Source organism: Trematosphaeria pertusa, assembly GCF_010094035.1.
Source record: "Trematosphaeria pertusa strain CBS 122368 unplaced genomic scaffold BU26scaffold_20, whole genome shotgun sequence".
In the NCBI taxonomy this organism is placed as follows: Eukaryota; Fungi; Ascomycota; class Dothideomycetes; order Pleosporales; family Trematosphaeriaceae; genus Trematosphaeria; species Trematosphaeria pertusa.
In genome coordinates this window covers 216,282-242,701 of record NW_022987231.1, presented here as the reverse complement: position 1 = coordinate 242,701, position 26,420 = coordinate 216,282, and the positions used below count along the sequence as shown (strand labels likewise).

Sequence of the window (26,420 nt, the reverse complement as noted above, 5' to 3'; positions counted from 1 at the left end):
GAGTTCTTTCACAGACAAAATACCACATATCCTCATCGCAGAGCTCAGGAACCAAGCTCCATATAACTCCGCTGCCCGGCGGTCGACCTCTCTCCTCACATCCTCCCTCTCCCACACACCCCACAACCTCAGCTTGTCTTTTCTCTTCCTTTTTCCTTTCTGATACCCGGGGCCTTTAGTCTGCTCCATCCACACCGCAGCGGGCTCTACCCTCGCGCACCGTACCCGTCCTTTCCACTGTCCACACCTCACACACACCCACAATGGCGCGGCGATCAAGGGGCGCGAACCAGCGCTCCACCTGGTCCATTGCCTTCTACCTTCTCCTCGTCCTTGTCGGCGGTCTGATGCTGGCGAGGACAGCGCGAGCCGCCGACCAGGAGCCGCTCAGCGAGGATTCGAAACCGAACGCTGTCTCCGGCCCTGTCATCGGCATAGACTTGGGAACTACATACTCATGTGTCGGTATCATGAAGAACGGGAAGGTTGAGATCATGGTCAACGACCAGGGTAAGTGCCACGGGCTGTCCTACCAGGGCTGAACTGACGGCATCCTCCACAGGAAATCGAATCACGCCCTCTTGGGTCGCTTTCACAGATGAAGAGCGCCTTGTTGGTGACGCCGCGAAGGCGAGTATATCTGACCATCGCTTCTAGCTCCGCTGCTAACAGCCCCTCAGAACCAGTTTGCGTCGAACCCCCACCGGACCGTTTTCGACATCAAGCGATTGATCGGCCGCAAATTCAACGAGAAGGAAGTCCAGAACGACATCAAGCACTTCCCCTTCTCCGTCATCAACAAGAATGGCCAACCGCGCATCAAAGTCGATGTTCACCAGGAGGAGAAGACCTTCACACCGGAGGAGATTTCCGCAATGGTTCTGGGCAAGATGAAAGAGGTCGCTGAGGTACGTTTTGACCCCTGTGCCCGCTCAACCATTTCTGACGATATCCCAGAGCTATCTCGGTGAGCCTGTCACGAACGCCGTCGTTACCGTCCCCGCCTATTTCAACGACGCTCAGCGCGCCGCCACCAAGGACGCCGGCACGATTGCCGGTCTTAACGTCCTCCGTGTCGTCAACGAGCCAACCGCCGCCGCTTTGGCCTACGGCCTCGATAAGACAGATCAGAAAGAGCGCCAGGTTCTTGTCTACGATCTCGGTGGCGGTACTTTCGATGTCTCCATTCTCACCATTGAGGAGGGCGTCTTCGAGGTCCAGTCTACCGCTGGTGACACTCATCTTGGTGGTGAAGACTTCGATAACCGCGTTATCAACTACTTCGCGAAGAAGTACAACAAGGAGAAGAACGTGGACATCACCAAGGATCCTAAGACGATGGGCAAGTTGAAGCGCGAGGTCGAGAAGGCCAAGCGCACGCTCTCATCCCAAAAGACCACCAAGATCGAGATTGAATCCTTCCACAAAGGCGAGGACTTCTCCGAGACTCTGACCCGCGCCAAGTTCGAGGAACTCAACAACGACCTCTTCAAGAAGACCCTGAAGCCTGTTGAACAGGTCTTGAAGGATGCGAAGCTCAAAAAGAGCGAGATCGACGATATCGTTCTTGTTGGCGGTTCTACTCGTATCCCCAAGGTTCAGCACATGCTCGAAGAGTTCTTTGGAAAGAAGGCTCGCAAGGATGTCAACCCTGATGAGGCTGTTGCTTATGGCGCTGCTGTCCAGGGTGGTGTTCTCGCCGGTGACCAGGCTACCAGCCAGGTCATTCTCATGGATGTCAACCCCCTGACTCTCGGTATCGAGACTACCGGTGGCGTCATGACCCATCTCATCAAGCGTGGTACTACTATCCCCACCAAGAAGAGCCAGATCTTCTCCACGGCCGCCGACAACCAGCCTGTGGTTCTGATCCAGGTCTACGAGGGTGAACGTTCCATGACAAAGGACAACAATCTGCTTGGCAAGTTCGAGCTCACCAACATTCCGTAAGTTTGCTCTCTGTACATTTGCTTAATTTGCCCGGTCACTAACATCTCGCAGTCCGGCACCGCGTGGTGTTCCCCAGATTGAGGTCACCTTCGAGCTCGATGCCAACGGTATCCTCAAGGTCTCCGCTATCGACAAGGGCACGGGCAAGGGCGAGTCCATCACGATCACCAACGACAAGGGCCGCCTGAGCGCTGAGGAGATCGAGCGCATGGTCGAGGAAGCCGAGAAGTATGCTGAGGAGGACAAGGCGACCCGCGAGCGCATCGAGGCCCGCAACAAGCTCGAGAACTACGCGTACAACCTGAAGAACCAGGTCAATGACGAGGAGGGCCTCGGCGGCAAGATCGACGAAGAGGACAAGGAGACGCTCCTCGAAGCGGTCAAGGAGACGCAGGACTGGCTCGAGGAGAACGCGGCGTCGGCCGCCTCTGAGGACTTTGACGAGCAGTTCGAGAAGCTGTCTAACGTCGCCTACCCGGTTACCTCGAAGCTCTACAGCGGAGGTGCGGGCGGCGGTGGTGGCGAGGACGAGGAGCCCGGCCACGACGAGTTGTAGTGGCCGCGGTGGGAAAAGTTCGACATGTCAGTTTTGCATTCACGGAGCTAGCCAGTGGTTTGGCGGTGTACGAGTAGCACTTATAGTCTCCATGGCTTAGACGCTCTTGGGTTCATGCGGAGTTTTTCATGGTTAAGAATGAGTATTTAAATGAACTATTTGTGCAGCTCCATCGCCTTGCTGTCTTTGTGATGTGAGCCTGAGCCTACCAACACTTCTTTCGGCACGATGGTGATACAGATCTCGTGCCGTACCGTGCCGTAGTGTTGTGCCGCCAACGCGTTACCTGCCGGCGCCGGGAGGAATGATGGATGGTCGCGGCTTCCGCGTCCACGGTTCACGCCGAACGGTTGGAAGCTGCGCCGCTTCAACTGACCACTTTTCTTTCAACCTACGCGCTTCCTTCTTCCTTTACTGAATTCTTCCTTTCTTGACTGTCATACCTTGTCCTTCGTTGTTAGACGCGCTGAGATCTTTGTCGCGCGCTGCTGCTTGCCTTGCCCGTCCAGCGCGGGCGGTGCGGCGGCTGGGGATGAGGCTGCCTCGCGGCCCCCTCAGCAATCTGTCCGGTGGCGACTCGTCTCACAAGGAGCTTCTCGACGAAGAACACCACAGCGTCGGACCAAACGCTGTGTCCTGCGCCAATCTCCAGCTTCAACGCCCCTCAACCCTGGCGGGCTGGTTGGGCGGCCCGACGGGTGCGACTCAACCACGGCCTCTTTCGGCGCAACGCAATCCACCGCAAATCCAACGAGCAGGCCTCCAAACAAGACCGCAAAGTGTGTTTGCGCGGACAAGTGCTGTTTCGCGATCTCGACTCTTGCAGCTCCGGTTGGTTGGTGGAGTCCGACGAGAGCAAATTACAGCGTTAATCTACGATGGGCGTGGCAGACCAGCATCGCAGCCAATGTCCGCAGTCTGCGAAACGAGAAGCTCACCCAGGCGAAGCGACGATCAGGTACGCGAGATTATTTTTGACTTTTCTTTATTTGCGGCGCGACTAGGTAAGGATTTTAGACAGTTAAACAAGATACACATTGACTAATTGGAAAAAAATAGGATGGTACAGAAGGCCCCTATCCACATCATTTGTACGATAAGAGATACCCGGACGAGGCAATGGGGTATCTTGTGAAGAGCAACAGATACAGAAGAGGCGGGTGCAGTACGTGACGAAGAGGGGGAAACATGTACAGAAGGCGTATCAGAGACGCTTAGGCGGGCCAATCCTTGCTGCCGTAGATGGTGACTTCCATGTGCTCGCTGTCCGCACCCATACCGCAGCCACCAGCAGCAGCGCCGGCGTCCAGTCCGTTCATACATCCGGAGCCGGTATCAGCGCCAAAGATGGCGTAGCTGCCAAATTCCCCGCAGGTGGATAGGGAGGAGTCTTTGCAGCCAAAGACGCACGATAGCTGGCCTCCGCTCACGCCAGACGTGCACTTGGAGCCCTTGGCTGAAATCACGTTGCCGTTCATGAAGACCTCGCGAGAGACGTCAAAGGCACCCATGCCATGTCCTTGGACGAAGTTCATCTCCAGCCACGACTGAGCGAGCTGGCCGTTAGGAAGCTTTTCGGTGTCGGGGAACGCGAAAGAACAAGCCATTGGAGTATCTTCCTTGAAAGAGATTTGCTTGCTCTGCCCGGCTTTGATGCCAAACATGTTTGGTCCGTAAATGGAGATGAAGAAGCCGCCATAATCGTTGCCGGGTACTGCTGTCGTCCAACAGACCATGACACAATCCTCGTCGGCGTCGTTGATAATGGTGGCCTTCCATTTACTGTCACCACCTTCCCAGGCGATGCCCGGCGAGGCCACCTCCGAGCTGATGCTCAACGTGTCGATAATGTTGTTCATGACGTTCGAAAAGCCGCTTGAGTCGCCGGACGAACCCGTCTCCTCGGCAGCCTCGGTGGAGGTAGGCGTAGCTTTCTCAGAGGTGGGCTCGGGGGCAGCAGAGGTGACAACTTCGGGCACGGACGACGCGGGTGCTTCTTCGGCGTTGACCTGCGCCGGGGTCGGGGTCGCAGAGGGTGAATTGAAGACGGAGGACCAGTCGACGGTTTTCCAGTCGACGTCAGCGACAGCGGCGTTCCAGTCCACGTCTTCCATGTTTCGCTTGGTTTCGCTGCGGTTCATTAGTACCATAACTAGGTCGGTTGCGAAAGGGGAATGACTTACGCTTGACGGCGAGCGTGGAAGCTGGCGTGACGGATGTTAGCGGCGGCGGCCTGGCCGACGGCCAAGGTGCTCAGCACCAGAGCAGATTGGTAACGCATTCTGAAGGATGTGTTTCGTCGCGATGTTCGATATGGCTATCGATGTTCGTATATGGCAGCAGGCGTAACGTCGTCTTGTGTCGATTCGAAAAGGAAGGACTGGAGCGACGCGATGAATAGCAGACCGGCGTGAAGGAGTGAACGCGCGACCAGCTATTGTCCAAACGAGAGGAATAGGCACAATATGAACCTGGGGTTGGTGAAGGGTGGGAAAGAAAAGGAAGAAGCGAGCGGCCAGGCGCAAGATGAAGAAGCCGGCTTACACGCCTTCAGCCGGCCGGCCTCAGGAGCCCTGGTCTGTGTCGTGGGCGCCCGACGGAGACGGACGGGGGTCGATGGCATCTCATCTCCTGTGTCTTGGTCCTTACCGAAAGCGGAAAGGTGCATGCATCGAGAGACGACAATCACCGTCGTTCATCTCGCCCCATGGCCAATGGGGCGCTGTGCCTGGATTTAGGGGGCTTGCAGTGAAGGTCGCCGATTGGTGTGCCTGGATGCATGCCCCTTGGCGACGGCTTTGCTCCCGACGCTTCGCATCCTAGTCCGGCGCGCTGGTCAGCACAAACAGGCTGTATCACGGGCACGTGTGAGCCATCCATTTGCCCAGCGCTCTGGGACGCTCGCGAAGCAACGCACTTGCACTCGCTACTGCCTGGGGAGTGTGAATGTCCGCGCATGCAAAAACTGGTCCGGCGAGTTGTCAACCGCTCTTTGCCACGGCTCCACTTCTCCTTTAGCGGGAAATTCAGCAATTCAGCGGTTTCGATGGCCGCGCAATAGAGATCATCGATTTTGTGGGGACGCGAATGCGCGATTGGTCGGGGACGTTGCGGTTCCTGGACGGTGTTCTGCTCGCCGAAAACGATGTGGAGCCGATGACTCTTCCAGAACGCCTCAATGCTCAGAAACTCTCCTCGCAATCGTCGCATCAACAGTTCTCGGGAAACAACGATGCTTCTGGAGCGACTGTTTCGTTGCGTCGAGTTAACGCGGTTGGGAGTCTGACCGACAGCCTTCCTTTTTCGGACACTGCGCAATGGCTGCCGATCACGACCACGACCACGACATCACGCCCGTCAGCTCACCACAATCACTTGTCTACAGTGACGCACCCACGCATGCATGCAAAAGCTCATCTCACTTTCACATCCACCTGCAAGCTTCTGCACATGAGCCATTTGGTGCTCCACTCATCTCGAAGAACTGCCGAAGGTGCAGCCCCGCGGCAAGGCACGGCTGATATAGCTATCGCAACGTGGTCGGCCGCAAGGAACGACGCGCAACTTTCCTGCCAGTCGGATTCAGGAACAAGAGGGTTGCGGTTAGATGCCGGTCGCCGGGCCCGGGCTAAGACACGGGAGCAAAAGAAAACCACAAACAAACACCGGTGTAACACGGCGCGACGTGTAGGATTGTTGTTGGCGGTGAGTAGAAGGCTTCCCGATTGGGTAATACTGATGCGGGACGTTGGTCGGCTTGCCACCACTTCTTTTCAGAGTTTCTGAAGAGTCTTTTGCGAGCAGTCAAATTTTCTTTTTTGTTACTTCATCCTCTTGCCCAAATTTCCTTCCTTCCACGACTTCTTTCCCGCGGCTAGCGGGGTTCCCTTTTTGTTGAGCAAAAGTATGCTCCGTGGTCGCAGGAACACCATCCTAGGCGCAGGGCAAACAGGTTTGTATTTTCCGTCCTCTCGTCAGCCATTTTCTAGTCGATCTCTAGTCCGTCCAACCGGCGGTGATATATCCTAAGTTTATCCCGGCCGACATCTCGCATCTGCGCGTCGTCAGCAAGGGGCGCTAAAACCGACGCTACCAAAAATATCCTCCGAAAACGATCACTCATCTTATCGATACAGCTCGTTATCGATATGACATCAATCCAATATCAGCGGACTCTCCTAGCATTGCGACTGTTTGGTTGTGCTAAGATTCGCGAAGTCGATTATCGTGGGAGCCTGGGTGAGCAATTTGGGTTACCGGAGGGACTTCGCTCGGCTGCCTACGCGACCTCCGATGGTCCGATACCGACCAACGGTTCCGAAACGTGATATAGCTAGGAGAGAGTTATTCGTACCAGAGCGGAATCCTGTGAACCGACGTATGCGTGAACCATAACAGCGCGTATATGGTGAAGGAGTACACGAGAATACCCGCCCTCTGCGGGTATCTAGACTGAGAATGCTTGCGCACGTCGAAACACAAGACATCTCCGATCCATGGATGGCTCGAGTTGAGGCGAAACAGATGTTGTGCTTGCGGCTGTGACAACCATTTGGGCGACCAATATTTCGAGGATGCAATGCGACATTGTTCGCATGCACGTACTCCTGCATTTGTTCAGCCGCAGATACAGTGCAACGAATAAGCTAGGCACCCGGCGAACCTCCTCTCAGGCCTTGAGATCTCCGGGGATGTCAATTCCGCATTGCGGCTCTGCGAGGTGATCTTAGGATCGTCGTTGAGCCTCAAGTCCTTGCGACATTCATAACGCTTTTCATCAAAGTTATCGCCACCGGCTTCCGTTTCTCCAGCGATCCAAACAGCGTGATTTAGGGTTGCTGCAGCAAACCTAACAGCCGGAATCTTGTTTCTTACTACCTCCGCGGAGCGCTCCTTCGTTTGGAGTGCGTCCGTGTGGACGCGGAGCAAGCGGAGTCCGCAACGTCGTTACAGCATCGGCCTTCTCTCTCAGAACCCATGTTCTCACTATCGCGATCTCGTGAACCCGTTACCAGTTACAGCATCAGCCATCACTCGACTCGACCAAGCGTTCGATATAATGAAGCTCATGAATACCACGAGCATAAAGATCTGGAACAAAAGGGTCGCGTTGTTGACATGCCCGCGGGCTGAGGCTCCACTTCGTTCGCTTACGTCTGTAGCGAAAACTGAAGAGAGGCCTGGAAAGGCACAAGTGTACGCACAATCGATTCATTGCATACATGTCCCCTCTCTCGTGCGAAGCACCGTCATACGCTCGACAAGGTCAGAAGACAGCTCAGCCCTCATTCGTCAAAACCGGCCAATTACACCCGTCTAACTAATCCGAAAATGGACTAGCGTAATTACCCCAAACCAATAGCCCCTTACACTGTCACAGTCAGAATCAAGACCGCATGCGATCATCCGACAGACTCACTATTAGGAACGAGGACAAGTTGGAGACCCCAAGTTGTCCGTACTGTTGGAAGGCTATTAGGAGCGTTACGCTGCGATGTATGCGCGTGAGCCGTGGAAGCGCTTGGGATTGATTTGCAGCCCCAAACGCCCCAGAAGCGATGTCTGGAAGCGCCCGGCTCATTAATGCCGTACTGCTGTGCCACAGTACACTGCAGCATTTCCTGGCCCTCTTTGAACTCTTATATCTCGATTCCCGTCGCAATGTAGAACGAACGTAATCTTTCAATTCTCTCGCAAAACAATTCGGACGATGAATGGGGTGGCTCGCCCAAACGGGGGTGCTAGTCGCGCTCTTAATACATCACTCAGCATCGACGCTTTCGCCAGGGAGCTGCGAATGGAGCAAGATGGTCAGACAGGTTCTCGCGCCATAGATCAAAACGCTTCTGCTCCTCCAAGTCCCGTCTCGCCAGTTGCCGGTCGTCCAGCGGGGGACAGACTCTCGCCCGCAGGAAACCCCTCGCATCAGCAAACCAGAAGGTCACATTCTTCAGTCACATACGTTGATGGTGCGTTTCTCTTCCCTTCTCAAAGTGACATTTTCTGACCAAGGCAGGCGACGATAGGGTGTCCGATAGCTCGCCGCGATGGCTGCCATGGACACTTCGCTGGTATCTACTGCTCATTCCCATCGCTGTATCGTTAATTCTCTCCGTGGTCATCTCCGTCTTATGCTGGTACGTAAATTCAGGTCAAACCTTATTATGTCGCCAAAGTGTGTGCTACTTTTTGTGAGCCTCCCCTAGGGGGCGTTTCGCAACAAGTACACACTTGAATACCACATATATGCATCATTACACTCACTTCCAGAGTTACACTGACCTCGTAACCCCGCATTTAGGTACTCTCGCTCCAACTACGGTCTTGGGCGCGACGATGACTCTTCCGCTCTCCTCTTTGGATGGAGGTTCACACCCACTCTGGTCGTCGTCCTATACTGCCAACTTGCGTTCATGATTTTCGAGGACGTCAAACGGACCGAGCCATTTGCCCGCATGGCAAGACCTGGCGGCGTCAGCGGTTTCGCATCCATCCTTCAATCTCCCCGGTCATGGTGGAAAGCACTGGCTGAATCATTCGGTCGGAAGAAGAAGGGTATCCCGAGGAGCTGGGTCCTCCTGTTCTCCACGCTTACTTATGTGATCGGATTCCTCGCTCTCTCTCCATTGTCCTCCTCGCTCCTTACGTCGGAGGATGTCGCAGTCAAGCGCAGTGCCAACTTCAACCTCATGGAACCTGCTCCAGACGCAGCGCTTACGCTGCAGCCGAGCCGCGATACCTACTTTCGAACCATTGGCAATTTTCTGCAAAATGTTTCCACCTCCGCATGGATCGGCGACATATACTATGCGCACCCCTTTTGGCCAGCTAGCCTGGAAAAAGTCCCCTTAGACCCAAAGGTATCGAGCTCAGTGGGTACTTGGACCGCTTCAAGCCCCGTTTTCAGTACAGAACTCCAATGTGAGGCACTGAATCTCACTGGAAAGGGGCGCAACCTTCGTCGACTGCCCATTACGGATGATGATGGCACACCCAAGAATACCACGGCCACTGACAACATCACCACGTTCTGGTTCTCCATGGAGTCACCCGGAGGCTGCGATTACAGCCTGGAGATAAGCCTTGGTAGCGAGTTCATTCCAACAGGAGGATTGATCTGGGCCGATTTACCAACCTTGGTCTCCCAAAACAATAACGGAACCACATCGACGTCAATCTACCAACACAACATCTCCGCCAATTGCCAAGATAGAGAACTGTTTCTTGTGACGACACCATGGATCGACTGGGGTCTTGGATATGCCGAAAATCAAACCTTTTTGTCCAATTTCACGATGCAGGGCCATATCTGCATATCCAGCTATTACGTAGCTCGACTCCCAGTGATAATGAGAACATCAACGTTGGATTCCACCATGAAAATTGACGATGAGCTGTTCCGAGAGAAACGGGTGCGGGTTCCACCAGGGCTTTTGGATGTGGGGAGCCTACAAGACTTGAGCATGGCTGGCAATTGGACTCATTATATGGCTATTACCACGGATGATGCGTTCCGCGCTAAAGCTCCAATGGATGGCCCGGGGATAATATTAGCCGCCATGCACGACTTTAGTCTTTCGAATCTGGTACGAAGCACGCAGTTGGTGGAAGAAGCCCAGCGCTTGAAACAGAGATTCTTTGGCGAAATCCTGCAGCGGTCTCTCCTTCAGTCATCAACAGCCGAGACACAATCTTCCACAGGAGAACTCACTCAAATAGAGCGGCGGGTGGTGGTCGTCCCGGAAGTTGGGATTCTGATGGCTGTTCTGTTCTTCGTCTCCTTTCTTCTCCTCGCCTTCACTCATTGGTTTTCGCGTCCACGCCAACGCCCACTCCATCTGTTCGTCGATCCTTCCACGCCGCTTGGACTTGGATCCCTAGTTGCATCCAAGCGCGATGTACTAGTCCCGTTGAAACCCTTGGATCATTCTTCGAAGAGGGAAAGAAAGGCCGCTTTGCGGGATAAAGGATACGCAGTCACCAGAGGCGTTTTACACGAAGCCGTCGCGCCTGCCACGACGAAGAAGCAGAAAAGCAAGAAGCACAACCCAGACTGGCGCCCACGAGTGATGCGCTTGAAGACTTTAACCGCATTACTCGCTAGTCTCGCATGCCTAGTGGTTGGCCTTGCCGTTCTGAAGCACTACGCGGATCGCGCAGAACTGTTCCAGACGTTCTTCGTATACCAAACAAGCATTCCCATCTTCAACAAACGGATCTCGTCCATTGCGCCTTACTCTATTGTACCCACCGTGCTGGCGGTGGCGGTTGGTCTATGGTGGGATTCACTCGACAAGTCCTTCCGCTTGCTGCAACCATATTTATCGATGTCCAAAACAACGCCGAGCCTGTCCGAAGGTGCTGGCCTTCAGTATCAAACGTCATACTGGGCATGGGCGTCTTTCAGAGCTGCCAAGAACAGGCACTGGCTCTTGTTCGCGGTTACGCTTGGGAGCACGTTGAGCCAAGTCTTCATTGTATCCATGTCCGCGCTCTTCACAAGAGTAAGATAACCCCAGGCTCTATGAACGCTGAATACTTGCTAATCGCACTGTTACCACAGGAACCAGGAGTCTCAATTGATTCCCTCCCGGTCAACCGCACACTGGAGATCCGCCAGATTCCTCGAGTGGATCTTGTCGCTCAAATCCCGGGCGTACATGGGTATTCAGAATGGCGTGTGATGAACATGGCATTCATGAACTCCACCTCTAACTGGATGTACACCGCAACTATCCAATTAACCCTTAACGGACCCGAGCCGGCCTGGAGCCATCAAGGGTGGAGCTTTGCCCCTGTCGATGTCTCCGGATTCTCCAACATAACATCGAGATCTTTACAGCACACTGGTGACTCGCTCGACGATGGTGTTGAGATTGAGCCTCTCGTTTCCTCGAGGAACATCACTCTATCCACCACCGGCATTAGGGCCAGAGTAGAGTGTAGCCCAAGTCCGCACATCGCAAACGTTGCCTCATGGCTCGATGAGCATGACCTCACCAACAAATCGACGTGGAACGTAACCGCAAATCCGAGGGACCAGCGCACGGGTTACCAACTTCCACTATACATGTTCTATGATGGACGCAATTATACGAACATGTATGATGACGCATACAATTATACCACGTCTGCATTGTCGCACAGCGCCGAAGTATTTTGCTGCGCAAATGGGACAGACCAGAATCAAGGCTCTCGCGCTAGCGCACTAGGATACTGGTCACCGAACCAAGGCGGACGTTTCCCTTTTCAGAAAACGAATTTCACGTCGAAGTGGATTTACGGGTCGGCAAGGACGGACTATTACAGGATCTATGACAACCAAAGCATACCTGGGCCGCTCATCTTTTCGGAAGTCCCAAGCTTGCAGGCACTCGAGTGTATGCCTATTGTTGAGACCGCGGAAGCGGACGTCACCGTTGACCAGGGCACTGGCCAGGTCTATTCGTACAGCCTTCACGGACACCCTGAACCTGCTAGCGTAGCGTGGAGCGATGCATTTCTAACGCGCGAGGACGTGAGCAGGGTGAACGACACAAGCATCACTTCCTTAAACGTTACTACCAGGTATGATCATCACTCCCACTTCCTTATCTTCTGGAAATACCCTCACCTTCAACATAACTTTTCTATTGCCCACAGAGCTCGTGCTTACTATATCGCTCAGTTACGGTGTCTTCTTCCTCAATACCCTCCTTGGTGCTGCCCAACTGCCCAACCTCGAAAAGGTACCACAGAACTGGCGCCTTCCCGCCTATCCCGAAGACCAACTACTCGATGATAACACTTTCAACGTCCGAGATACTAGCACAGGCTTGAATATGGACTTCATGAGCTACTCCATGTACACGCTCGCCGGGAAGGATCCCAGAGCCCTACTCAATCAAGAGACTCTGCTCAATCTCACCCAGCTCACGTTCACGACCTACTTCCAGCATTTCGTCAGCAGCAACTTCTCGCTAACAAACGGGGGCCTCGCATACCAGAAAATCGGCGAGCAACTTCAAACCGATTTACCAATCCGTTTCGACACGGCCCAGCGGGCCTGGGTGAACGACCCAGCACCGGTCTATCCAGACCTGAACACCAACCGCACCGCCGTCGCCACAGTATCCACACGCATCGAAGTCCTCCGCATGAACGCGGTGGCCACCTGGCTCTCCGTCGCCATCCTCCTCTGGCTCATGCTCACGACCGTCCTCATCGCAGCCCTGCAGCGCACATACCTCGGCTCCATCATCCGCAACTTCGAGTCCCCCGCCGACGTGCTCGTCGCGATCGCCGGCAGCGACAACTTCCTCAACATGATACGCGACGGCACGTTTGCGGAGCTGCGGAGGAACACGAATATCAGGGCACGGCTGGGCTGGTTTGTCGACGCGACCGGGAGGAAGAGGTGGGGGATTGAGGTTGTGGGCGGGCCGAATGCGGTTAGGTGGACGGAGTGGCCGGCGTATAAGCCGTTGAGGACGGTTTCGACGGCGAGGAGTGGCCGGTTTGAGAGACTGAAGACGAGGACGAAGAGCTTTGGGTTGTAGAGGATGGGGAGTGGGTGAGGGCGTTCAGGAATCAAGTGCTGATTCAACGTTATGCGGTACTTTAGTCGCTTGGAGCGGAGAGAGACGAGCTTGTCGAATACTAGCACAGATCGTTCACATCTTGAGTGTTGTACTGGATGTAGCAACTCTTTTGGGGCTTAGCTTTCATCCCTGCATTGATGTAGTTTCAATACTAAATACATGCAACATACCGCCCCTGATAGGCCATCGGAGCGAAGTCAAGGAGCGCATAAATGCATCTACGCACCGCACCGCACCACGATTGCTTCCGATCAGACAGGCTCACTCTCGACGGCTTAGTGCATGCCCATGCTCAAAACGTGCCTTTGATGCAACGCTCCATGAACTCCCTACGACTCCCTTCAAAGACCAGCTCAACCCTGCCTTGCAGCATCCAAGCCTTCGCAAAGCAGGCCACCCCAAACCTATTGTTAATCCACCCAAATATATACGAATCAAGACAGACGGACAGTAGCCACGCCGACTTCACCCACACTCACACATAGACAAGACACCACCATCCAGACCAAACAAACAATCAAACCAACGAGTGTATTCCATTTCCATTTCCATTTCCCTTATCCTAACCTATCCTGTCGTTATCCAAAGTCATAAAAGCTATATACTCGAAAAGTCGCCGTCATTATCCCCCCAACCAGAGAGAAGCTGCAGACAGCCAGCCTAGCTAGGCTTTCACTCCTCGTCCTCTGCTTCCTCCGCAGCGTCTGCGGCAGCCTCCTCAGCATCTGCGGCAGCCTGCTCGGGTGTTGTTCCGCTGCCTTGCTGCTGGCCGGATGCTGCGGCGCCGGTTCCTGTCTGCCCTGTGGCGGCGCCGGTGCCCGTCTGGCCCTGAGACGCAGCCCCAGTGCCTTGCTGGCCCGTCTGTCCAGTAGTTCCGGCGCCCGTTCCTTGCGAGTTAACGCCGGTGCCTTGAACGCCTGTACCAGCCTGGCCTTGCGTGCCCTGGCCAGCAGCCGTACCCGCGCCGGTACCTGGATACTCGTTAGCTCGTGCTTGCGATGATCGAGGTTGCGTAGTAGAAATACTGACCAGTTTGGCCGTTTGACCCTGCTATTCCTGCGGTACCTGCTGTTCCTGCACCTGCTGCTTTATACGGTCAGCCAGGGATATGATGGAACGCGTTAGAGAGGCATCATACATCCGGTACCTGCGCCCGTTCCTGTGGTGCCGCTGCCGGTGCCCGCTGAGCCAACGCCAGCCTGAGAGCCTGTTGTTCCTGCTGTTCCTGCTGTTCCTGCTGTTCCTGCGGTTCCTGCGGTTCCTGCTACACGATATCAGCAAAACACTTCCATCGTTCTGATCATGGCGTCTCACCTGAGCCCGTGCCGGTGCCAGTGGTTCCAGTTCCTGCGGTCCCCGCGGTTCCTGCGGTTCCTGCGGTTCCAGCTAAACGATATCAGCAATCGCTTCAATCGTTCTGATCCACATGTCTTACCTGAGCCCGAGCCAGTGCCCGTCGTTCCGGTCCCTGCAGTGCCCGCGCCTAACATACGTTAGAACTCTCGCTGAAGAAGCAGAACGACATGACTTACCAGTGCCGGCGGTCCCCGCTGTCCCGGTACCTTGCGTGCCTTGCCCAGCGGCAGTGCCTATATATGTGAGCGGATAGTCGTTGAACGTGATGGAGTGCTTACCAGCGCCAATGCCTTGCGTGCCTTGGCCAGCCGCGGTACCTTCAAAATGTTAGTCCAGAGCCCCCCAGGAAACGAGGCAAAAAGAGGAAACCCACCCGCGCCCGCAGCACCCGTGCCTTGCGTGCCAGTACCAGCAGTGCCTGCTGCCCCGATTCCGGTGCCCTGCGTGCCTTGTCCAGCGGCGGTAGTACCTGATCCGTGTGAGCAGACAGTCGCTGAAAGCAATAGGATCACTCACCCGCGCCTGTTCCTTGTGTTCCCTGGCCGGCCGCAGTACCTCCACTATATTAGCAGGAGAAATGCAAAGCCATTCAAGACAACTCACCCGCGCCCGCAGCACCTGTACCTTGTGTGCCAGTGCCCGCAGCACCTGCTATCGCGCCTTAGTCACCGTGAAACGAGGAGCTAGAAGAAGAAACTTACCAGCCGCCGCAGTGCCGTTATTCGCCGCGCCAGTTGCGCCCTGAGCCATTCATCAGTCGGGCGTCCCTCAGATTAGAGGACGAGAAGAAGTGGACTTACAGTACCCTGTGCGAGTGGTTAGCGGCGGGATGAGTCTAATAGAACGAATGAATGAGGGACTTACGGCCGCGCCTGCTGCTTTACCCGTGGCCTTGCCCTTTGCCGCTCCGGTGGTGCCGGCGTTCGTTCCCGTCGCTCCTGTTCCTGTTGTGCCTGCAGCGGCTCCTGTTGATCATTAGCTACAAACCTTCCAAGGCCCATGGACACGGAGAACACTGACCTCCCGCTGCGTTTCCTCCGGCATCTCCAGCGGCGCCCTTGCCCTTGCCGCCGAGCAGTCCACCGAGCAGATCGCCTCCGGCAGCGCCACCTGCCGCATTACCACCCGCCGCACCACCAAGGAGCCCAGCGAGCCCACCACCCGCTGCGCCTCCGGCCGCGTCTCCGGCCGCGCCTTTGCCTTTGCCGCCGAGGAGTCCACCGAGGAGATCGCCTCCTGCAGCTCCGCCCGCCGCGTCGGCTCCCGCGCCGCCAGTCAGGCCGCCGAGAAGCTGGTCGAGCTGTCTCTTGCGGACGGCCTTCTCGCGGGCAATCTTGCGGATGTTGGCGACGTAGTGAGCCGGCATCTTGGTGCCGCTGAACTCAGCGTTGGTGTCCTGTCGTAGCGTCAGTAAAGCTCAAGCAGGGATAGCGTTGGACATAGAAGGGATAGGAACAACATGGTACGTACCACCCATCTCTTGTCGATGCGCGGGAAAGGAGCGGGAGCAGCGGCAACGAGCGGCGAAGCCGCCAGCGCTGCGACGATGGAGGCGGAGAACTTCATTGTGTGTGGGGAGAAATAGATTTAAGGATAGACAAGAGAGATTACTGTCCTGCAGCGAGGTAGGTAGGTAGGTAGGTAGAAGAAGAAGAATAGAATTAAGCTGACTAGCAGCGAAGATAGATGGAAGCTAGGAAAGTAAAGGAAGGACGAAGTGAGGAGAATCAAGGCACCCAACACTTCAAAGACTGAATACTAAGGCGTCCGTAAGGTCTCGAACTTGGAAGAAGGTAGGAAACCCGCTCTTCCCGAGTTGCGGCGCCCATATATACTCCATCACCACTTTGAAGACGCGGGACGGGAACTCGCAGCGCGTTGCATCCGGTCTCAGCTGCGCGTCTGGTTCTCCACTGAAAAGCATATTCATCTGGTGATGGATCGGCCAGATCCATCAGAGAAACGCAAGGCGGGTTGGAAGATGTGCTGGGAAAGTTGGCGCAGGCTCGCCAATGGGGTGCCCTGAGGCAGGATGGTGGTGCTGTTCATGTTGCGCCATGCCCGAGTCTGTAACTATGCGTGCCCAGGAATGCCCAAGAGGTCAAAACGATGGTGGCGCGCGGGACTCTCAGCAAGGGAGTTGTTTTTGGAAACACTGGGAGGGATCAGCTTGTGCTCTGGTGCAGATCTTCTGGGCAGGCGGAGTGTTTGATGTCATCCAGCTCTTGCAATTGCGGGCACCACTTCCTAAGGGGCTATGATGTTTCGCAAGCGAGGCCATTCAATTGTGACGATAAAAGAAGCGATAGTGGAAGAACACCTAACCTACCTCTCCGCCCCCTCACCCTCTTTCACCCTCTCTCCCCTCCCACCCCCCTCCCAACCCTCTTCCACCCATCCCCCATCCAGCCCACCCAGCACAACGGCACCTCCGCGACATCCCATGAAACGCCGCCCTCGGCGTTTGACCCTCCGAGGCCTCAACGTTTCGAAACCGCGCCAGTGTTCTAATTCCGAAAGCAGCCGTGACGCTGCAAGTTTGAGGGGCTCTCTATCCCGCGATTTGACGACTGATGGATAGTTTCGGGGACGGTGTGGGCCGAGATGCGCAGGACGAGCAGAGTGGGAAGGTTGGGAGAGGAGAGGAGGTTGTTGATGTTTAGTGCGGACGCTAGTCCTGAAACGTGTGTGTGGGGAAAGCATGAACGTATCGTGCTGGGTATTTGCGCATTGGGACGTGAGGTGCGCCTTTCTAAAGGTGGTTCAAATACTGTGTCGTATAGAGAGCTCTATCAAAGGAACTAAGAACAGAAGCAGGATGACATTGGCGGAGCTTGGTCTTACATGCATCTACAGATCGAGCCTCACATTCCGCCTCGTCACATGCAGTCCAAATCCCAACACCCCTTACAGCTCACCAAAAATAGCCTTCATTTCCGCCTCGCAATCCCCATAACCGCCAACTCCCCGCTCCCAACCTCTACCTTCCACCCCTCCCTAACCAGCGCCCTCACAACCGCAGGCCCCAACTTGGCCCTCCCACCCTCGCTGTGCCGTCCCAGCCCCGTAACGATTGTATACCCCTCACCCACACCACGCCGTCCGCCTCCCGGGATCCTCTGCTCGCCCAGTCCATCCCACCAAGCCTGCGTCTTGGCTTTCGCAATGCGGGTCGCATTGTGCACGCTGACGCCGTGGAGGTCGAGGAGGGTGGGGGTGGACTGCGAGGCTACGAGCGCGTCGGCATCAGATTCGTTCATGGCTTGCAGGTTGGCGTTGTAGTCGCGGCCGACTTGCGAGTAGTAGCCGGCTGCGGCTTTCATGAGAGGGTTCGATTTGCCCTTGCGGTATGCGGATGAGGCCTGTGTAAAGGCTACGTTGCGGGCTGCGGTGAGCGAGGCTGCGGTGGGTACTATCGCGGCTGGGGGGAGGGAGGATAGCCTTTGAGAGTCGGGCGTAGATGCTTCAGATAGGTTAACCGGAGCGTATCGCGGAATGACCGCAACGCCGCCTCTAGACGTCGGTGTCCTCGGATACATCGTTAGGGCTTTTGCAAGCTCGTGGGCGTTCGCCGTCGACGGCGCTGTGAGGCGAATAAGCGCAATCGCATATTCGAGATCCACGTTGGGGAACTCCGCTGTAAGCTCGATCGCAGGCTGAACCAAAGCAGCGTCGGGTTCCTCCTTTTCGTGTGACGCAATGTCCTTATTGATAACTGCTATGATGGTACCTGGAAGAGAGGCGCCATTTTTGTGATACAACGAAGCGACTGCTTTCGACGGAAGCTTCGTTCGCGACGATAGAAATTCGACATCCCGTCCGCCCTCAGCCCATCTGTTCGTCGGAGGGGTCGCCGGCAGATCTGATCCTGAACCCGAGGCTGAGCTATGGTTGTAGAAAGATGTGTTCTTCTGCCTCCTCTTCCCCTTGCCCTTCCTCCCACGTTGCGGTACATGGTACTCTTCCGAGAACGCATCTATGCCCTTCGTTGCAGGTGTCTCTTCGTCTGGGCTCGCTCGCTCGTCCTCAAAATAGACATGATTGAGTAGCTCATCCGTAGCCTTCTCAAAATCACCGGCGCACTTCTTCAGCGTATACGCAACGAGGTCTGGGCGCAGTGTGGGGAACGTCTCCGCGAGTACCAGCTCCTTCGTCGGCGTGTCGAACCCCTCCGTATCCCTGAAATAGCCGCCGTTCAGCGATTCTTCGGAGCTCGATCCGGGCCCTCCTCCCAAGCTTAGTGTAGCCAGGTCGCTGGAGAGACTCGTGCAGTCGGTGACGGTCGTCTGTGTAGTCCACGTCTCCGCGTTGGATTCGGCATCGTCGGAGCCCTGTTTGCTGGGGCTCGAGCGCACCGCATCGCCGCTGCTGCCGGAGGGGTCGAAGTCGGTGAACTGCTCCGCGGCGGCGGCCTGCTTCAAGCCGTCCAATAGCTCTCTCGCGAGCTGTATGCTATCCGTCTGGTCGGAGAAGTCGGAATAGATGGCGTGAACGAGCGCGGGGTCTAAGGGAGGGCAATAATCTTGCTATTGGGCTGTAAGTGTTTGCAGTCGTGTAACCCGAGCACACACACATGCCTCTAGAATACGGATATCGTCATCCATGTTTGTCTCTGGAATGCTTTCGTCCTCTTATCTGCGCGCTCGCGAATTGCATGCTCGAGATGGTATAAGGATGAAACGAAGGGGTATCCAGGACGCAGATGACCTGGAAGGTGGTGTGATGGGTTTGCGGTTGGGCAAAAGTTGGTGGGCGCCTGTGTTGCTATTGTACAGAAGCCTCGTGGTTTCGTCAAGGTGGCAGTTCCGCTTGCGGCCGCTCGGGGCGCTTTTGTTCCGAGCCTTGGCGGCCATCCATCAGAGCGTGAGGGAATATTATACGTGACAGAGTGAATTTAAAACATCACGCTGGTACTCGGTGAGCTGTTTGTTTGGGCTGCTAGCGAAAGTTGGCTGTCGAGAGAGGTCATGGACGACGTCACCATCAGAGCTTAAGGCGCTGGCGCGGCGCCCTACCGAGGTAGGTACATCACCAAGCGGACCGTGACAAATCCAGGGCCAACGCTCATACTCAGGCGTAGTCGCTGCAGTCTCTACCACTAATGATTATAATGCCCAGACCGTCTAATTCTGCCTACCCAAGCCCATCATGTTTGACATACCATGTGGGAATGTACCATCATAAACGCCGTGGACGACTACGTCCATAACCACCTACAAATGCATACCGTCCGAACCGGGGAGTCGTTAAACGTTGGGTGAGAAAGCGCTCCCCGTCTGTGCCTATAAAAGCCCCATGCATCGAAGTAGATAATGCCTCCCCTATGTAAGGTAACAAATTGTGCTCCAGGACGGACTCTGATGACCCGTCCCGACCATGCGATGAAAAACGTTGTACGCCAGACCCCGACCATGCTCAGTAACCGGGATCCAGCCGTAGAAGTCGTGATTTCGTGTTTAAGAAAGATGGAAGGCGCCCTGCCCTTCCCGGATGGCAACACTGAGTTTCTCTCGGAGGACGTCCATGTTGCTGTAGTCTGGCATCTTGAGATAATTGACACAGGTCATGACGCTGGGGAGGTAGTCGTCGGACGTGTAAGGAGGCTCGCTCGGCTTGCAGACGACCGTGAACATCGGAGTGAGATTTTTGAACCCTGAATTACTGTTAGAACTGGGCTGATACTGCTGCACACCGTGGCTTAACTTACCTCCGATGGGAAGCTTGGGGCTGCCGGTAATGAACTGCAGAAAGTCCCGTCGCTGTGTGGCCGAGAACTCGCTCATGGTCTGCAGCAGATTGCGAACGCTCTTGCTGTCAAGATTGTATCCATGGTCTGCCTTGATTGAATCCATCAGAGCTGCGACACGGTTAGCACGATGTCTACGTTGCAATAGGGGCATTCTTCACTTACTCTCGAGAGACCAATCCTCCTGAACCCTGCCGAACAACATTACAAGCTCGTCTGGCGTGAAAGCCTTCAACGCGGAATATGGGAAGACTTCGGAGAAGCCCGACCTGAAAGCGTCCACCTGACGCTGCACTCCGGACCCCAAGGTGAAATCGAGGACCTTGTCCACGTACGTGTCAACATTATCAATCGTGACTGGCTGCTCCGCCCCCTTCTCTACAAGCTCGATGGAGTATCCGGGAAGCGTGAAATCCAGCCCGAGATCTTCGACCCGGCAATCGCGAATAACAATGTTTTGCATAGCCTGGACCTTCTGAGCTGCCGTCAGATTGCCGTCTTCATCGATGCGCTTCTTCGCATCAGCGAACTGCTTGAGAAGCTGGAGCGACTTGGCCAGATCGTGGTCGACGGATTTCACAGCTCCCAGGGAAGGGGTAACGGCGGCATTCCCATCGCCAATGCGGAAAAAGGTCGGATTGAATGACACGTCGATGATCCTGGAATCCAGCATTGAACGGGCGACAAACTTTCCAAGTACCCGGAACAGCTCTAGGACCTTCTTGCCGTTCTCCTTACCGGCTTGCTCGGCGCTCATGGGAGCCGGGAACAGGCCACGTTTGCCAAAGGCATACTCGTCACCTTCATTCGATTCATTCTCGCGCCAGAGCTTCAGCTTCTTCTTCGAAAACTCTTTTGAGACGGTAGAGTAGAACTCCAGTGTAGGGCCCAAGCCGGTACCAACTTCTTCGAAGTATTCTACCTCAAGAATGCTCGGAGAATGCCCGTACAGATGCATGACCTTCATGGCAGACTCGAGGATTCGCGACCGGGAAATGCGCACCTTCTGTCGCTGCAGTCGTCCTAGGAAGGGACGCTCGTCACGATGACGATCCGAGTGTCTAGAATCGGTCGTCGACTGAGAGTTTTGCCACCGTGTCATGGATCGCGAGTATCCGAAAGAGGTAGACTGAAGGAAGAGGTGGCGCGTCTCAAATGGGAACAAGAACGGATAGAGCCGAGCCAGATCCTCGCTCCATCCGGGTAGGCAACTGCTCGCGACAATCAATGGCTCCTCCAATTGGCGATTGAGCTTCGCGGTCAACTTGGTGTTGACGAATTGCGAAAGAGGTTCCGCATTGAGCTTGAGTGGTTCCTGGTTATCCGAAAAGACGTCGTCCAGATTGGAGTTCAAGTCGTGCAGTATGCTCAACAGTTGAAGGATGCTTGAGGTCACAGGATTCTTGTCCAGCGAGACCGGCATTCCAAGTGCCGCCGACTTCGGCTCTGGTGGCGGTGTCAACGCATTTGACTCGGTCGGCGGAGGACCTGAGACGCGTTTAAACTTGATGGTGTGAATGGCATTCCAGACCGTCCGGTGAGGCATATCGCTGGGCTGTGCTTGCTTGAAATGCACGGCGCGGTAGATGGTCGTATCATTGGAGAGTGGCTGCTCATTGACGCTGAATTCAATGTGCCAATCCTGAGGCGTTGACTGCACCGCTGCGGCATATGACAAAGCCCCCGCAGAGCTACCGAGACCTTGATGTGCGGCAGCTCCGCGTAGCAAGGAAGATAACCGCGAAGGAGTAGACATTCGCTCTTGGGGAGGCGGCTTCGTTGCAGGCTGTCCTTGAACTGGAGTGGCGACCCTAGTACCATCCTCCTTGCGAGCAGTCACCTTGCCTGTGGGGGCGACCTCAACGCTCACGGCCGACGGATCCGGCTCCTCATCTTCCATTTCATCGTCAAAATCGTCCACGATAGTGTTCAACGCGCTGTTTTCATCCATGGACTCATGATCTGACAGACGTTCCTCATCCGCGCATTCAACCGGATCTTGGTTGCTGCTGGTTCGGGGTATAGCCGGCGGCGGTGGGGGCGGAGGTGCCTGAGTCTGCTGTCGTCGGCTAGATCGACGCGTCTTCTCCTGCGGAGCTGAGCTAGGTCCGGCTTGTGATGGCGTAGCAGAGCTCGCGGGTTTCGCCTTGGATGTCTTCCTAGATGAGGATCGGTTCGTCGTTTCGCTTGGTGTATGTGGAGGTGGAGGGGCTGGTGTACGTCCTTCAGCAAGAGCTTGTGCATATGCGGCAACCGTCTCTCGATTTCTGGAAGGACGAGGTCGCTCGGCAATATTAATGCGGGGCCGCAGGTAGTCATCCAGGGCCTTGAATGTAGCGATTGCATGTATTGAGACCATGATGTTGCGATAAGTCTTCGGGATGCCCGACTCTTCGTCTGCTGTAAGCTTGAGACGGAGCTGCTTGGCCAGCATAGACGTGGCGCTGCCACGGTTATCGTACGAGTGCTGATGGACGGTGATGACCTCAAAGTGCTCGGCCCTGCTCAGCAAATCTTGAAGCTTGCTAACCAAGATGCTGAAAGCTGTCGCGGGTGAGGCGCTGCTAGCCGTTTTGATTTTATTCTGGCCGCTTGAGCCCATGAAGGCCTCCAGGAAAAGCGCACGAGGATCAACCCCGCTGGATGAGACGGGAGCAGAGAAGGCTTCTAGCAAGACCTCGACGATGTTCGAAGTCATCAGCTCGTAGCTTGTTATGCTCTCGAGAGCATCGCCCTCAAAGTAGGCGGCCAACCGCGTGAACAGCTCCATGCAGTTCCCCGGTCCACCTTCAAGGACGCACTCCTTGATCTCCTTTGCAAGCGACTTCAGGTCATCCAAGATGGCTGCCGCCTTGTCTCGAATAGCTTTGGCGTCGTCTTTCTCGTGCACCTCGATGAACTTCTTGGCCCGCAGCGTGATAACGTCGTCAAGATTTGGCAGCGGAGCGTAGCGGCCGGAGGATGATGAAGAGTCGGAATCATCGTCCTCATCTCGATTGTCGCTATGCTCGTTTTGGTCATCGTCATGGTCGTTTTCGTCGTCATCGTCCTCGGAGTGCATATCGGGCTCTGCTTCGTCGGTGATCTCATGATCCACATCCGCATCCCCGGCTGAGCTAGTACTTGCCCCAGAATCGGCAGCTGGCTCAACTTCAATCGCGGGCCTGGATTCCTTGGGTCGTCGGAGCTCTAGAGTCTTGCAAGGTCGGTTTGCTAGCTGCGAAATCTCGGATATGACGCCCTCTCGGTAGAATTGGTATCGATATATCGGTTCGAGGCGCTTGAGCAGGAGCTCTGCTGCCTGTAGTGCATAGGTAACTAAGGTTACATGGTCCTGTTGCGAGAATATTGAGGCAAGATAGGATGCGTATGGCACGGGACGTAGTGCTTCTTCTAGAATTGCGGTGTCGAGATTGGAAAGCATCTTCAGCTGCGCAGTAAGAACCTTCTGTCGAACACTTAGATTGACGGTGCTCGAATATACGTCGGTCAGAGTGGGGAGCAAGATGACTGCGAAACGCTTGACTTCTTGCTTGCAACCTTCAAGGAGCTCGACACGTTTCTGGTTAGCCGACTTCTTCGCCCTAGAAGCTGAGAGCGGGGGCAGGTCATCACCAGGGTAGCCGGCATCGAAGAGATCTTCCAAATACATCAGCCCATCCTTGGGCACGTCGGGGAGAAGCTCGCAGATAACATTAAGCGTCTCAAAGACTTGGTCCTTGGGTCGGTGAATGAGGGCTTGCATAATGACCACGGTGTCGATCTTGGTGGCCACATCTTCGGTGCCGCTGGGAGGGGAAACGCCCGTAAGAATCTGGTAGAGCGTATCGACAACGTTCATCTTGAACAGCTCGGCGGACAGGCTAGGGCTAGCCTTTGCCGTGTAAGCAAGCACCTGGAGAAACATAGTGTGGATGTTCGCGCCAATAAGGTTTGTCGTCCCGGGGAGCAGAAGCCTTAGTATGGCTCGGAGGAGTTCCGGGCTCACAAGCTCTTCCAACTTGTTCTCGTGGTGCTTGAAGCTGTGGACGATTCTCGACACGCAAATACAGCCCTGTTCCACGACCTTCTGGTCGTTGTTGTTCAGGATATCCTTGAGTATGGGCATGACATCGCGAACCGTTGGGAACGACTCTTCCGGTATGTTGCGGCAACAGTTGGCGGCCGTGGTCACTGCTGTCCGCTGCGTACTCGTGGCGAAGAAGTCGAGATATGTCAAGCAGGCAGTCAGTCCGCCTTCGCGCACAATGATGGATGGAAACTCTGCCGAAATCTTCTCGAGCGTGCTGAGACATTGCTCAGCCAAGTCGATGAAATTGATCTCGAGCAACTTGGAGCAAAGGACAGGGACGGCACCGCCGTACACGACATTAGCTGTAGCGGCCGGAAGCGCCTCCATCAGATTCGCCAGACACCGACAGGCGAGCAGCATCACCTCTGGGTTCTCCTCTCCGAATTCGTTCGTCTGCATCAACGTGACCAGCTCTTTTACATATGCATCGGGCGAGAAGTGGCCTGCCAGATTGTCTTCGGTGGAGATGAGGAGCACCTCGGAGAGCTCTTGTAGAGCTATGAGCTGCATCGACACGTCCTTGGACCGCAGCTGATCCAGGATGCCACGCAGCCGCTGGTTTGTGCCAGCCATGAAGCCAGCCATACCAGTCAGTTGACGCAGGGCAGCAAGCGGAGGTTGTCTGCCCAGGAAGCCTGAACTGAATGGATCATCGTCATCGTCGTCATCGTCATAGCCCGGTGCGTGGCCGTCTCCATTGCTGCCGTCGCTTGTGTCTGGCCGACCATTCCCTGCACCGGATTGTTGTGTCTCCTCGTCGGGTCGCGACTCCGGTGCGTCATCCATGGCTACGTCGTCGTCGGTCTTGGGAGCGGACTTGCGGGAGCTCCGCCGCGAGGACGCGGGCGCGGCATCTGCGTTGGGTTCAGCGTTGGCGGACTTGGACTGCCGGCGCGAGCTGTCGCCCTGACCTCCACTCTTACGGCCGCTTTTACCGCGCCGTGACGAGGAGGGCTGGGATGGCGGCGCGGCTTTCTCCTCAGCGGGGTCTGTTGATGGTCTAGCCGCAGTCAGCTTCTGCACATGTCCATGGGCAGAGCCTTCAAGAACATACCCGGCCGATGACATTGCCGATTTTCCTTTGCCCTTCTTGGAGCGGCCGGGCTGGGGAGCAGGCGGGCTCTGGGGCTCGAGTTTGGTGCGCTTAGCACGGCCGCCTCGAGCAGGCGGTGGCTCCGTGTGCTCTGGCGGCTGCTCGGGGCTGGGCTCTCGAGCGGCGGCCTTGCGTTTACGCGTCGCGGCTGGCGGCTGGCGCGACGGGGGAGGGGCGGGGGGATTCGGCGGGTTGGCGTTGGAAGAACCTGCGGAAAGCCTCGCAGAAGAGCGAGTCACTCTGGACGACATGAGAATCTGATTACTTGCTTGTTCAATCGACGGTTCGCAACCAGACTGTGGGCCCCGGCGGTGGGCGTCGCAGCTCTGTGCCGATGAAGGTGGGTGAGAGGTTGTTGCAGACGCAGCAAAAGTTGTGGGCGAGGGTGCAAGGCAGGAAGGCAGGAAGGCAGGAAGGTAGCAGCGGCGGGAAGGTGTTGAGAAATAGTGGGGAAGCTTTACCTGGACGAAGGAGAAGATGAGGCTGGGACCAGAGATTGGTCTTTTCTTTCCATGAAGCGGTTGCTACTCGGGCGCCATAGGCCGCTAAGCGAGTGCGGTGAGCGGGTGCAAATGGGCGGCGGTGTGTCTACAGCCGTGAAATCGAGCGGTGCACGTGTCGCCGGGGTATCGCAGGTGTGGGAGCGGGTGTTGAAAAGATGGGTGTAGTAGCAGCAGTGACCGTCGGCGGTTGGAGATAATGATGGCGTTCCGGCCTTGGCAGTGGGGAATCGATGCAGGCCGGTTAGCGCCGCGATGGGAAACGCTGTGGCACGGGGGGCTCGTTTTGGGAGCTGGCTGGAATATGCAATGTGCTACGGCACGGTCTTTGCTGCTGTGGACAGTCCTGCCATTCTTCAGCCGTGGGACTCGGGCGTTGAGCGCAGCTGGCGGGAGGGTTGCCAAGCCTCTGTCAGCCTTGCGGAAACTACTGTGTGTACGAGGGTACTCAGGGTTCAGCGCCCTTCCCAGGCGTACGGCTTTCCGGTATGTAGGCCAGTTTAATATGATCACTGCGGAATACTTACCCTCTACGTCATGTATCGGCATTTACTAATGTGGGATCCC

The 26,420-nt window shown here is 55.7% G+C and overlaps 8 protein-coding genes across 8 annotated transcripts; 4 read left to right on the top strand and 4 right to left on the bottom strand.

Annotated features, from left to right (window-relative positions):
• Positions 1-263: 263 nt before the first annotated feature.
• Positions 264-2,506, top strand: BU26DRAFT_534841 (heat shock protein 70; the record flags this gene model as incomplete). Its single annotated transcript, XM_033831236.1, has 5 exons — positions 264-510; positions 563-630; positions 681-908; positions 958-1,946; positions 2,002-2,506. The coding sequence occupies 5 exons, from the start codon at positions 264-266 to the stop codon at positions 2,504-2,506; spliced, it is 2,037 nt and encodes a 678-aa protein (XP_033677293.1).
• A 266-nt stretch (positions 2,507-2,772) lies between these two features.
• BU26DRAFT_158160 (uncharacterized protein) lies at positions 2,773-3,794 on the top strand. The gene has a single exon (XM_033820093.1). The coding sequence runs from the start codon at positions 3,039-3,041 to the stop codon at positions 3,549-3,551; it is 513 nt and encodes a 170-aa protein (XP_033677292.1). The 5' UTR covers positions 2,773-3,038; the 3' UTR covers positions 3,552-3,794.
• Positions 3,564-4,636, bottom strand: BU26DRAFT_524457 (uncharacterized protein). The gene has a single exon (XM_033830291.1). The coding sequence runs from the start codon at positions 4,618-4,620 to the stop codon at positions 3,721-3,723; it is 900 nt and encodes a 299-aa protein (XP_033677291.1). The 5' UTR covers positions 4,621-4,636; the 3' UTR covers positions 3,564-3,720.
• Positions 4,637-5,461: 825 nt separating this feature from the next.
• BU26DRAFT_158486 (uncharacterized protein) lies at positions 5,462-6,565 on the top strand. Its single transcript, XM_033820097.1, has 2 exons — positions 5,462-6,458; positions 6,537-6,565. The coding sequence occupies exon 1, from the start codon at positions 5,594-5,596 to the stop codon at positions 6,290-6,292; it is 699 nt and encodes a 232-aa protein (XP_033677290.1). The 5' UTR covers positions 5,462-5,593; the 3' UTR covers positions 6,293-6,458; positions 6,537-6,565.
• Positions 6,566-8,021: 1,456 nt separating this feature from the next.
• On the top strand, positions 8,022-13,127 carry BU26DRAFT_158198 (uncharacterized protein). Its single transcript, XM_033820094.1, has 5 exons — positions 8,022-8,475; positions 8,523-8,643; positions 8,808-11,010; positions 11,070-12,073; positions 12,174-13,127. The coding sequence occupies exons 1-5, from the start codon at positions 8,217-8,219 to the stop codon at positions 13,042-13,044; spliced, it is 4,458 nt and encodes a 1,485-aa protein (XP_033677289.1). The 5' UTR covers positions 8,022-8,216; the 3' UTR covers positions 13,045-13,127.
• A 592-nt stretch (positions 13,128-13,719) lies between these two features.
• On the bottom strand, positions 13,720-16,088 carry BU26DRAFT_157920 (uncharacterized protein). Its single transcript, XM_033820091.1, has 15 exons — positions 15,913-16,088; positions 15,463-15,838; positions 15,307-15,407; positions 15,243-15,248; positions 15,144-15,183; positions 15,046-15,093; positions 14,959-14,997; positions 14,816-14,911; positions 14,721-14,759; positions 14,619-14,675; positions 14,522-14,569; positions 14,401-14,472; positions 14,225-14,350; positions 14,116-14,172; positions 13,720-14,057 (listed from the first exon to the last, which is right to left on the bottom strand). The coding sequence occupies exons 1-15, from the start codon at positions 16,006-16,008 to the stop codon at positions 13,759-13,761; spliced, it is 1,500 nt and encodes a 499-aa protein (XP_033677288.1). The 5' UTR covers positions 16,009-16,088; the 3' UTR covers positions 13,720-13,758.
• A 1,148-nt stretch (positions 16,089-17,236) lies between these two features.
• On the bottom strand, positions 17,237-19,472 carry BU26DRAFT_157866 (uncharacterized protein). The gene is made up of 2 exons (XM_033820090.1): positions 19,020-19,472; positions 17,237-18,968 (listed from the first exon to the last, which is right to left on the bottom strand). The coding sequence occupies exons 1-2, from the start codon at positions 19,044-19,046 to the stop codon at positions 17,373-17,375; spliced, it is 1,623 nt and encodes a 540-aa protein (XP_033677287.1). The 5' UTR covers positions 19,047-19,472; the 3' UTR covers positions 17,237-17,372.
• A 426-nt stretch (positions 19,473-19,898) lies between these two features.
• On the bottom strand, positions 19,899-25,604 carry BU26DRAFT_570966 (uncharacterized protein; the record flags this gene model as incomplete). Its single annotated transcript, XM_033834086.1, has 4 exons — positions 19,899-20,095; positions 20,150-20,299; positions 20,354-25,260; positions 25,315-25,604. The coding sequence occupies 4 exons, from the start codon at positions 25,602-25,604 to the stop codon at positions 19,899-19,901; spliced, it is 5,544 nt and encodes a 1,847-aa protein (XP_033677286.1).
• Positions 25,605-26,420: the final 816 nt, after the last annotated feature.